This window comes from Prinia subflava, chromosome Z (genome assembly GCF_021018805.1).
Source record: "Prinia subflava isolate CZ2003 ecotype Zambia chromosome Z, Cam_Psub_1.2, whole genome shotgun sequence".
In the NCBI taxonomy this organism is placed as follows: Eukaryota; Metazoa; Chordata; class Aves; order Passeriformes; family Cisticolidae; genus Prinia; species Prinia subflava.
In genome coordinates, this window is record NC_086283.1 from 62,874,255 (window position 1) to 62,886,739 (window position 12,485).

The 12,485-nt window shown below is 37.5% G+C and overlaps 1 protein-coding gene across 3 annotated transcripts in view; it reads right to left on the reverse strand.

Annotated features, from left to right (window-relative positions):
* Positions 1-12,475, reverse strand: part of IFT74 (intraflagellar transport 74) — a 39,201-nt gene extending 26,726 nt beyond the window's left edge. The window contains exons 1-8 of one of the 3 annotated variants that reach the window (XM_063423533.1): positions 12,325-12,475; positions 11,662-11,808; positions 11,173-11,308; positions 10,623-10,671; positions 9,709-9,807; positions 9,482-9,542; positions 8,991-9,050; positions 7,956-8,017 (exon numbers count right to left, since the gene is read on the reverse strand). In XM_063423533.1, coding sequence (XP_063279603.1) covers positions 7,956-8,017; positions 8,991-9,050; positions 9,482-9,542; positions 9,709-9,807; positions 10,623-10,671; positions 11,173-11,308; positions 11,662-11,784 — 590 coding nt within the window. In that variant the 5' untranslated portion in view covers positions 11,785-11,808; positions 12,325-12,475. Of the gene's footprint in view, positions 1-7,955; positions 8,018-8,990; positions 9,051-9,481; positions 9,543-9,708; positions 9,808-10,622; positions 10,672-11,172; positions 11,309-11,661; positions 11,809-12,227 lie in introns of all 3 variants that reach the window. The other 2 variants (XM_063423532.1, XM_063423531.1) reach the window with 2 other exon arrangements.
* Between the last annotated feature and the right edge of the window lie 10 nt (positions 12,476-12,485).

Here is a 12,485-nt window from a genome sequence, read left to right on the forward strand (position 1 = left end):
CAGTACCACCACTGACAAGTGCAAAACCTAATACAGAACACAATTCCACAGGACCTGCTGCTGCTAGCACTCAGTGTCCTTGCCACTGATAATGGCTAAATGGCAAAAGGTTTATGAACTCTTTTATTCAATGTAAGTTTCCGACAGAGGTAGAAATACACAATGGATCAGAGCATTGTAAGTGGTATTTATCTTCCTCTTCTTTCCAAGAAGTTATGAAATTTCCAGGTGGATTCAGTTAGGTGAATGAGGTCAGTCCTCCGATGTACAAATATAGAGGAGTTATCAAACAGACTTGATCAGTTTGTTCTATGACCTCATTTATTTCACTACAATCAGCAAAGGCCTCCCAGCATTCATTTTAAGGACTGGTGGAAGTTTTGTAAATCTGTCAGGCTGCCTATATTTAGCAATGTTTGTGCAATTAAGCTTCCTCTTTTAATTTCCCTCACTCTTTCCTGTTAATTTCAGTGAATGCTCTGTACAGATCACTTTAAACAAATATCTCACACTTTACCTTCTGGGTTTCTATTAGTTTGGAAGACGGAAATCTGGCAAGGACATACCAAGATTAACTTGACACTCTATCTTTTCAGATGCTTAAGAAAAACTGGGAAAAATAAAGGTTCATTACCTTTTACATAACATTTTCATTCAAGTGTACATAAACAAGGAGTAACTTAACATCTCACAGACATGGTGTAACATTTCTGCTCAAAATTAATAGATACTGCAAATAGTGTCTGATTCAAAAGCAATGACTGAGACACCCTTTTTTTTGAGAGATGTTAATTTCACAGTAAATACCATTCATAGGACCTTTCTGAACTTTCAAAAAATAAGGCTTGAATCTGTACAAAAACTCCACACTAGAGACTGAATCATGTTTACTTAGTTCCAAAGATCAGAGCAACAACTATACCTTCATAATAGACAAGTCCAGATGTTTGTCATATTATAGGTTATATTATGGACAAGATTATAAAGTATTGATCTTCTAATTAAAAATTCACAAAAATGCTCAGTAACTTGCATAAGAACATAAAAGAAATGTGACTGAACAAACTAACAATTGTCTAGTAGAGTACTCTGCCTCTCTTGTCAGAGCAACAAGAGAAATTGTATAGGGAGAGCATTTAAGCATCAATACTTTCTGCAGTTTTCTCCGATAGTCTTTCGATACTCATAATTGCTTTAACAGGGATATTAATGAGTACAGCCCTATCTATTTGTTTTATACATTTATGATACATTTCTCTATTAACTTGTCTAACCAATCCCTTTCCTATTTGCTGATACAGTCTGCACACTGGGTTTTAGGTTTGGCTCAATAAAATGAAAGCTGAATTCATTAATTCTGATAACCTCTGTGTTTTCATTTAATTTTACACTACAAAGTATTTATGTAGAACAACATTTATTAAACTATCACTGAAATAACTGCTGTATCGAGTAATTTGTTAAATTACCATTACAGAAGACACCAGTAATTCTGGTCTTGATATGCAAAAGTGTTGTTTTTTTCTAGCCTCCAAACATGAAACTGTGTTGGCTTGTGATCTGGACTGGAACACTGTTTTTGAATCCAGTCACTGCTGACTGCAACATTACTTCCCAGACTGTAAGTTTTACACTGATCTGAACTATCCTTATTTTTGAAAGATACACTTGAAGCAGAAGGCATTTTAAAAACTGTTTCATAAACATAAAAGAAATACAAAAACACAAGTAAGAAGTAGTTTTTAGTGTAACAAACAATTAGCTGATAGTAGACATTGTAAGTGGGTGAATAACGCTGAAACATATTTGAGATGATTTTGTATCTCAAATTCTTCCAGACAATAGGAATGCCTTTTTACCTATATAAATAAATGTACTCTTTTCATAAATCAAAAATATTTCAAGGTATTGAGAGTAAACACTCAAATCAGAAAAGACTCTAGCTATGCTAACCTTTAACACAGAAAACCTAAATGAAGTGCTATAGCAAATACATATATAATAAATGTTTTGTTGAAGGTCTGCTCTAAAGATGTTATTTTAAATTAAGAATAAACATATATATTTTTAAAAAAATACATTTTAGGAAGCATATTTAATTTGCGGTTTGAATGAACTTCCTGTATGACACTTTCTTTCCAGATTATGTAGGAAAGTAATTCTTTTTTTACCCAACAAATAATTCATTTCAAATGTTAATTCCAAAATGGTATGCCAAACTGGTTACATTTTGGATGACCATCACATAAAGACCTACGCATCGAAGCACAGAGCTCAGCACAAAGTGCTCTGAACATCAGGTCTCTAGACACTAGGAGGATTCATTTCACTGTATCACCAGACCATGAGGTAATTAAGAAATATGTAAATAAAACTTCATGAAAAGAAATACAACTTTTCCTTTAAAGTGACAGCATTAAAAAAATAGAAGATAGTTTTCTCTTGCCTTTAACAGTCCTCACAGAGACACCTTCATTAGTAGACTCTTCTATAGTATTTAATTATTGTCACTCTCTTTTTTTCAACAGGTTGCTTGTGAGGAGTCTGGAAAGAACCTCTTTAATATCTCCCTCAACCTTTTCCAAAACATTACTAAATTAAGCCTCAAAAACAATAAAATCACTTTAGAAGATCATGACAAAGAGATTCTTGGACATTTTATTAACCTCGCCGAACTTCATCTGAATGAAAACAACATTACTGTACTGAACAGTAACAGCTTCTACAATCTGAAAAATCTCATAATTCTGGATATTAGCAACAACTGTATTAGCACAGTTCATAAAGCAGCATTTGCAGGATTAAATCAACTCTCAGTGTTGAATCTATCCTATAACATGATTACTCAACTGGATTCAGATACATTTACTTCTCTACAAAATCTGACCGTTTTAAATCTACAGTATAATTTTCTAAAATATTTTCATATAAAATCATCTTTCAGACTTATTAAAATTGTTTTAGCTGGAAACCCATGGATCTGCTCCTGTGACCTCCTTGACCTACAGATATGGCTAACTGCCTCCAATGTGACATTGGGTAAGTTTTGGTAAGAGCAGCATTTAATTTTTTTTTACATCAAATAACTTCACAGTGCATCTTTTTCTGATGTGGATAAAATCCACCAACAATTTACCCATATTATGCAGTAATACAATAGTTATCCATGAGGTTTTTTTTTAGAGTGCCAAAAAATTACCACCATCTCATAGCCCTTTCACTGCTCACATTCACAGAAAATGAAAGCAACACTACGTGTACATTACCAAACATGGAAAAAATCTCCATCAAGATGGCAGCTATCCAACCAGCAGACTGCAAAATTGAAAAAACTCCTTTAGAAAACACTGTAATTTCCACTCCTGCTGCTAATCTTAGAAGCAGTACCTTAACAGCTCCAACTCCAAGCAACATCACTGGAAACAACAGAACTCGTGCAGGTAATTCACAGATATTTTACTTTACTGCTTATGAGCTGTTTGATTTGCTGTTCCATGACTTCACACCGTTTTGCATTCCCAGTACACTCTGACTCTTCCATAAAGGCCAGGGCTACAGAACAAGCATATTTCTATGTTCTGGTAGACAGTCACACATATACAGTGACTGTTAAGGTCTACTGAGTAAGTGTTCAAAACATATAAACCCCACAATTCTCAAATGATACTAAAAATGATGATGAAATTTCAAAGCCCTAAAATTCAAATAATTGTCTAGATCTCTGCCTAACAGCAATAGGGAAGCAACTTTAAAAAAAAATTGTTTTTTCCAAACCAATTGCTTTCTAATGTAGTTGTCTTCCTAAAATATGATAGCATGAACTTACAGATTTTACTCCCATCCTAACTGTGTTCAGTATTAAGAATGTGAATGTGCCCATTGCACATTCTTTGGAAATTTCAGTGATAGTCTCCTCACCTTTCCTCACCTTTCCACGTTAATCTTACATGCCAGTTATCTCTTCCATTCTTAAATACTTTACTTCTTTCTTCTAGTTAAAGCAGAAAAATTATCTACAGATATATACACAAATTATAAGATACCACTGTGACATGTCCCTGTAGATGTACCAGTTTCTAATTTATTTTAGGATAGTGGCCAGCACGCAAAACCAGCTTGTAGATAGACTACTGGTAACTACAGTTTACTGAAATTTTTATTATAAAAGAAGCACAACTGAAGGATACGCCAAACAAAAGACATCATATTTTAGGGTTCAGACATTATCATCATATAAAAAGTAAAGCCTAGGAAATAGAATTTGAAGCCAGCTACTGATTATTTTTTTCCAAAGGCTAATCTTGGAATTTAACTTTTGAAAAAAAAATTATATGTATTTATTATTTTTATCTTTTATATGCCCCCAGAGCTTTGTCTTTGAAATAGACTTTGAAACAATTATTTTTTATAAATATGCAAAGCAGATTTATACTCCTAGGAAATATGAGATGCACATACATTATTAGTCTCTGTGATGTTACTGACTCTCTAACAACACAGCAATATTCTAATAAAGCTCTGAAGACACTCCGTAATTCTGTCATCAATGTTTACTTTGTGAGTTCTCAATTTAACTATTAAAAAAAAATCATACTTGAGTTCTTGCTAGTATTCCTCATGAAGATTACTCTTCTTTTTTTTACCTTTTTTTAAAAAAACCCTCTTTTTTTAAAGAGTTACCACTTGTTGGCAAAAGCTGGACCTTCCTAGCGGGTGTCCTAGGGTTTGTCCTAGGCACTACACTCCTGATTCTTACTGCTGTAAAATGCCCAGCATGGTATCACTACTTGATCAGCTACCGTCATCATCGTCTGGAAGAAAATAACTCAGAGATGTTTGAACAGGAGTTCTCAGCTGACATGAGTCCTTCTCCTTCAGTATCGGACACAAGCAGTGAAGAACCCATTGTAATATTTAAGAAAGTTCATGCACGTGGAGATGAAGAAGATGGATTTATTGAGGATAAATACATAGATATTTATGTAAACGAGGAGCGTTAAAGTCTTAAACAATGGATGCTGAACTGACATTTCAAAAATGTAGTATATTTGTACTTCCACTTTATGCTTTATTACATACAAGACAGAATGAAGTTATGCAGTCTATCTCCTTCCATCTTGCCAAATCCGTAACAAGATTTTGCTACACCAATCATGAAGTTAAAAAATGGAGTCATATGCATGCATTACTGGCACAACAAATGCTGCAAAACATGCAAAAAATACTCATAATCCACTTTTTATAAAAATGTGTTTGGCTACATATACTGGGGCCTTATTGTATATTGTTTAACATCAACAAAGTAGCAGGTAAAGTTGGCATAATCATTAACGCTTTTATTGTGAAGAGATCTAGAAAGGAAAAATAATTACTGTAAAATGTTGAAGCAGACAACAGCCAGACAGAGGGCTGGCTCCAAATCAATGGTAACAATACTAATCAATAACAATCAATAACAGCTCTGCAGTCTATTAAGCAAAACTAACACAATCAGAAAATGGAGCATTTGGGTATTTTTTTACTCAAATTGCAGAGCAAGAAAGATCAACTGTTGTATTCGCAAAAATGTGTTTGTACAGTGCAATGATAATTTACCCTTACTGCATTGCTACTGAACCAAGTATTTTCTCTTCATATTTTCTTAACACTTAAAAAATGCATTCAGGGTGGAACAGACACATTTGCCAACTGTTGAAAACTACAGTATTAATAAAACGTGACATTATTAATTGGTAAATTTGTTGCTTTGGAGTGCTTATTGATACACAGAATCTCATTGCTGAGATTGCTTTCACTGGCAAAAAGCAGGATCATTGAGCTTTCTCCCACACCTCTATCGTGCCTAAATTAACTATCTCAAAAAGTCACCCTCTCAGCCTATCACTACAGAGAATCACAGAATCACCAGTTTGGAAGAGACCTCCAGGATTATCAAGTCCAACTCAACCATAATCTCACCTAAACCATGGCACTGAGTGCCACATCCAGTCTTTTCTTGAACACATCCAGAGATGGTGAATCCACCACCTCCCCAGGTAAACCATTTCAATACTTAATTACCCTTTTTGTAAAAAACTTTTTCCTAATATCCAGCCTATATTTCCCTTGGCACAGCTTAAGACAATATCTTCTCATTCTGTTAGTTGCTGCCTGAAGAAAAAGACCAACCCCCACCTCACTACAGCCACCTTTCAGGGAATTACAGAGAGTGATATGGTCATCTCAGAGTCTCCTTTCCTCCAGGCTAAACACCCCCAGCTCCCTCAGCCATTCCTCACAGGGTTTGTGTTCCCAGCCCCTCACCAGCCTCGCTGCCTCTTCTGGATGTGCTCAAGTGTCCCAATGTCCTTCCTGAACTGAGGGGCCAGAACTGGACACAGCACTCGAGGTGTGGCCTCACCAGTGCCCAGGACAGGGGAGGAATGACCTCACTGCTCCTGCTGGACACACCATTCCTGATCCAGGCCAGGATGCCTTGGCCTTCTTGGCCACCAGGGCACTCTGCTGGCTCATGTTCAGTCAATTATCAACCAGAACCCCCAGGTCCCTTTTTGCCTGGCCACTGTCCAGCCACACCATCCCCAGCCTATAACATTGCAGGGGTTATTGTGGCCAAAATGCAGGATTCAGCACTTGGACTTATTAAACTTCATCCCATTGGACTCTGCCCATCCATCTAATTTTTTCAGATCTCTCTACAGAGCCTTCCTACCTTCCAACAGTGTGACACATGCTCCCAGCTTAGTGTTGTCTGCAAATTTACTAGTGAAAGCCTCAATACCCTCATCCATGTCATCAATAAAAATATTGAACAGAGCTGGCCCCAGCACAGACCCCTGGGGGACACCACTGGTCAGTGGCTGCCAGCTGGATGCAGCACTGTTCACCAGCACTCTCTGGGCCCGGCCATCCAGCCAGTTCCTGACCCAGCAAAGAGCAAAGAGTGCTCCTGTCCAAGGGTGGGCTACCAGCTTTTCCAGGAGTGTGCTGTGGGAGACAGTGTCAAAGGCCTTGCTGAAGTCCAGGTACACAACATCCACAGCCTTTCCCACATCCACCAGGCAGGTCACTTGGTCATAAAAGGAGCCCAGGTTGATAAAACACGACCTTCCCCTCCTAAACCCATGGGTCTGGGATGGCTGGGTCTGATACCCTGGCCATCCTGTAAGTGCTCCGTGATGACACTCAGAATAAACTGCTCCATAACCTTACTGGGTACTGAGGTCAGGCTGATTGGTGTATAATTACCAGGATCCTCCTTCCCACCCTTTTTGTGAATGGGAGTCACATTGGCCAGCTTCCATTCATCTGGAACCTCACCAGTGAGCCAGGACTGTTGGTCTCCATCATTTGATGGAGAGCGGCTTCACAAGCTCATCTGCCAGCTCCCTCATCACCCTGGGATGGATCCCATCTGGTCCCAAAGATTTACAGACATTCAAGCAGCTCAACACTTCTATGTTTGCCTCCTCCTGGATAACAGCAGAACCATTCTGCTCCCTGACACCATTCACCAACCCAGTATGACACAAGCCATTCTCATAGCTTACAAATTCCTTTTGCAAGCATCTCACCATGCTCATCTTTTGCTCCACACAACCGCACCTTACCATCCAGGTGAAGGTCTACTTTCGAATCCTGCTTGCTTTCTTCACTCTGCTACACCGCAACGAAACTCCCAAAACCTGACAGCAGATTGCCAAAAGACAGGAGTCTCCACTGCCACCTGACTCTTCCTGGATGGCATGGTAATTATTTTCAGAAGAGTAACTAGAGCTTAACACTAGGAACCCCAGCTGCCATCTGGTACTAACGTATCATCTTGAAATTGTTCAGGTATCACTTGGGATATGCATTGCACTATTCGGGTAACACGTAACACCTCAATTTTCCCAAGCTGAGTTATGAGAAGCTGAGTTATTCGAAGATGAAAAACATACACTTAATGTACTTACGCTTGTCTTTTTGTGAAAATTTGATCTATACACTGAGCATCTCGGTCATTCTGAACCTTTAACTTAAAAGAAAAAAAATTGAAATACAATCAAGTTTGTAATAAATCACGGAATCATACAAAACAGGAAAGGAAAACAACTCTTACGATCATCAAGTCCAACCCCTAACTCAGCACTGAGAAGTCCACCATTAAATCGCATCCCTAAATAAAACATGAACACATCTTGTGAATAATTCCAGAGAAATTGATTCACTTACTATTTCTGTGGGATCTATTCCTGAAACACTTAGTAATATACTGTTTAAAACTAGACAGATGGGATGAAAAGCATCCTTCTCTTTATGACACAGACATTGTATCTTTCTTATTTAATCAAATGCAAGCAAAAAAAAGTTATTTTGACCAAGAAATATTCAGGTCATTTTTCATGTTACCAAAACAACCTTTACTGAAACTGGTTTCTTTTGTTTATGGACAAATTGATCATAAGAAATAAAATATGCATTATGCCATTCATGCCTTAATACTTACAGTATACGCTACAAAATGATTAAGGAAAGCAAAGGAAGAACAAAACTCTTCAATTTTGTGTTGGCTATGTCAGAGACCTATTTAATATTTTTTACACTGGAGACATTTAAAAGGCTGAAGACAAAAGACAACTTAATGTCCAGAAGACCAGGCAGCTTTACAAGGCAGTGCAGTCTGCTTAAATCTGCCTCCCTAAGACTAGTGTTCTGTGCTCCCAAAAATAATAATAATGATTAAAAAAATATATTAACACTCATATTTTGGGTTGGGATAACATCCTTCTCAAATGTACATCACAGAAAACTATCATAGGGCTGTTAACACAAGACTTCAGACAATTATCTTACTGCTAACATGTTGCCAACATTATGAATAATTTAACTGAAAAAAGGCTAAGTTTTAAGTCAGCACTATACTATCTTAGATACGTCACACATTCAAAGCACCAAGAAAGAAAGATAACATTTCACTGTTAAAGCATAGCAAATATCCTAATTCTTACCATATTGTAATTATGGATCACTTCTGCCATATCTGTACTGGTGTTAAGTATATCCACAACCTGAAACAAGACAGAATTCCAACCTGTTACTGCTCTCCTTTTCTTTAAAAAAAAAAAAAAATCAGATAAAGCGTTCATGAAAACACAGCAAATTTTGGTTATTGCAATTGGAAAATGCACGATTTGGGAATCTGAATAGATTACATGCCATTTTCAGAAACAATCATCATTATATGTAGCTATTCTAAGCACTGAAATATTACCCAGCACCAATTTCTTAAATCCATATGCAGACACTTCTCCTAATGTATAGTACACGTTTTGTTTTCCTCTGTTTCCATCTCTTTCCTTTCCAACAACTGAATAAAGACAGCATAAATCAATACGTTTTTACACAGAAATGTTAAAAAATGAATCTGAATAAAGCAAAAGTAGTATAAAGTAAGCAAATACATGGGAGCATTTAGTATCAAAATTTGACAGCAGCATACCATGTTGTAGTCTGCTAGTTGACCTTGAAAATCTTTGATTTCACCAGCTAAAGCCTCTGCCCTAAATACGAAACAAAAAGTCAAACTTCAAATGGTAAGATTTGCATACGTAAAAATAAAATAATGAAAACAATAATTATTCTTTGATTCCTTGAAGCCTGCCCAACACTTGAAAATAGTCTTATGACTTAGCAAGTTAGGACTGCATTAGCTGCAATACATCTCACCGTTTTTCATAGGACAAATAGACAGATTTGTCTTGCTTGTACATATCTACTTCTTCCTGCAGCTTGTTAATTTCTGCTGTAAGTTCGTTTGTTTTATTTCTGAAAAAATAAAGAAAAAAGAATTATTAACATTTAGATGTACAACTAAAGCATAGCTAGAACAGTAAACATATTTTATGAGAGGTGATTTGCAATTAGTACTTCTCACACTGCACTTTGTTTCAACTGAGCATTTCTGAGAAGAGGTACGTGCAGGAAAAAGCAAAATGGTTGTATCAGATAAAGTCCTAAGTAGTTGCTGGAAAACCTTGGAATTGCTGGAAGTAGTTGCTGGAATACCTTTTTATCTCTGCTGGTAAAATAGATGTGGAAAGTAAAAAAAGCCACAGTGTAATTTCACAGAATGCGGGTATCACCCATATTTAAAATGACATCTTTTAGGACTAATTATTCAAAAGTGTAATATGAGCAAGTGATATAAAGTCCTGCATGCAATAGTTTGCACAAGGTCTTAGCTTTGTCATTGCTAGCTAAACGCATAATCCAAGCAAACCATCTGAAACGCACAATAAAAAAAAGTTAAGTTTGCAATGCTACTTCTTACAAATGGAGCCATTGGACCTAATAAACATTGGAGCTGGAAGCTCAGAATCACTGACCCTCTCCTTACTAATGCTGTGAGAGAGCATTTAACAACAAAACCTCAAGGTTTTGTTGTTAGGCTTGCTAGGTGTAAAGTGTACTACTTCCTTTCTTCCTACAGATTATCTATATGCAAAATAACCTTCACTCTTACAGCAGCAGTCTTATAAAAGTTCATTTTAAGTTAACACCACTTATTGCACGCTATTGTCAAGCTTCCACTTTGAGTCTGAAAGGGAAGAGATGATTAAATGTATGTTGTTAAGACATACCTCAGCATGCCAAGGTAGTACGTTTTATCCATTATCTGTCTCTGAGGACCTGATAAAAGAAAGCAATATGATATTTTGTTTAAAATCCCCCTAATTTAGATGAACTTTAAATTAGGAAAACAATCTGCAAAATTAGCATTAAAAATTACAACTAATATATTTTAGTGTTCTTATATAGTTATTATCTAATTAAAAAAGAAGACATTTTTAGCCTTCACTGCTGTGAAGATAAATATTGCTAATAAAAATACATGAATAGTTACTCCATAATAGAGTATTCTAAGTATTCTGTAGTGATGGAAGAAGACAAAATAACTTTGTTCTATTCTTTTCAATTATTTTTAAAGACAACTGAGTTATACAAAAATGCTTATCTTCTTTTGCTGCCAATGACAGATAAAAAGATGCTTTAATTTTCTCTTTCCACTCTTTTTAATCACAGCTCTTCATTCTGCAGTTTATACAATGATGAAAGGCTTTCCTTTAAAAACCTAAATATTCTTTCAAAATGTTTACAGATGTCTTGAGGGCTATTTTCAGTATAAAATACCTTTCATTGCAGTTTTTATTCCACTTAATCCCTGCTGAGTCACTGGACGGTCTGCAACTTTAATCTGAGATGACAAGACTCCCCCAGGAGTCAAAGACCCACCACGAGAACCAGGCCTTGCTGTACTAGGAGGCATCTATTAAAAAAAAAATCAAATGAAAAATCTACCACATCTGAATTCTTACTCTATTACCCTTAAGCAATTGCCAAAGCAGTTAAAAACTTCTGATAGTCTCTGTACTCTTACAAAGATTCAGCTGAACATCTTAGGTATCCCAGGTGAAGTCTGGATGCTGGACGTCCCTGACCCCCTCCAGACAAGGTCAGAAAAACTTTATACAAAACTGAAATATTAAATTGCTAATGAAAAAGAACTTCTCCTCACTCCAGTCTTGGTACTTAAAAAAATTAGGAAAAAAAAAAAGAGAGACAAAAATCGAAATACATCAAAATTAATGACATATTAATTATTAATATTTTCTAACATACCGCTGTTCCTATTCTGCCTCCTGACGGAGTCCTTGATGAAGAGGCAGGCCTTGATGAAGAGGTCAGTCCTATTCCTGCTCTTGAAGCAGAACGAGCTGTGGGAGGTCTGTTACTGCTGGCCATACTTGTTTCCTTTTCAACTTCTCTCTGGTAAGAAAAGAAATCATCCTTTGATTTGCGTAAAATCCTTAAAAGTATGAGAAACCGACTCTTTAAAGCATAACTCTTATTAGAATGTTGAGGGGCATTTGTTTTGGTTTTGCTTTTTTGTTTTTTAGTAATCTGCAAAGTACTTCCTTACGGTACCGGACAGCGGCACGGCTCAGGAAGGACCACGTAAAGTCCAGGAGTAGATTGAGGCAGCATTCTCTTTCCACTGCTTAGTGAGCCCTCAGCTTATTCTTGTGGCATTTATTGTTTCAGTATCTGAATGCAAATCTTTAATGAAACAAACTGGAAGAGAGCAACTGCTGGAAATACTCTTTCGGGTTTTACAAAGTGCCCGTAATCAATCACCCGCCACTACGGCGGTCCCAAACTGCGCCACCCCTGACAAACCCTGGCACCTTTCGCCACCCCCGAAGTAGCCCATCCCAGCCGCACAGCAGCGCAGAGCCAGCGCCCCGATCGCCCCGACCGCCCGGGGGGCCCCGTCCCCCTCACCGGGCCCCTCAGCCGCCATCACCCGCGGGCAGCGCCGCCGTATCGCGGCAACCACCGGCACGGATATCGCGATGGCCACAGATCTCGCTCCAGCCCGCCGTGGCTCCCGAAGACTACGATTCCCAGAGGGCCTGGCGAGAGGACAGCGGCGGCACCACCGT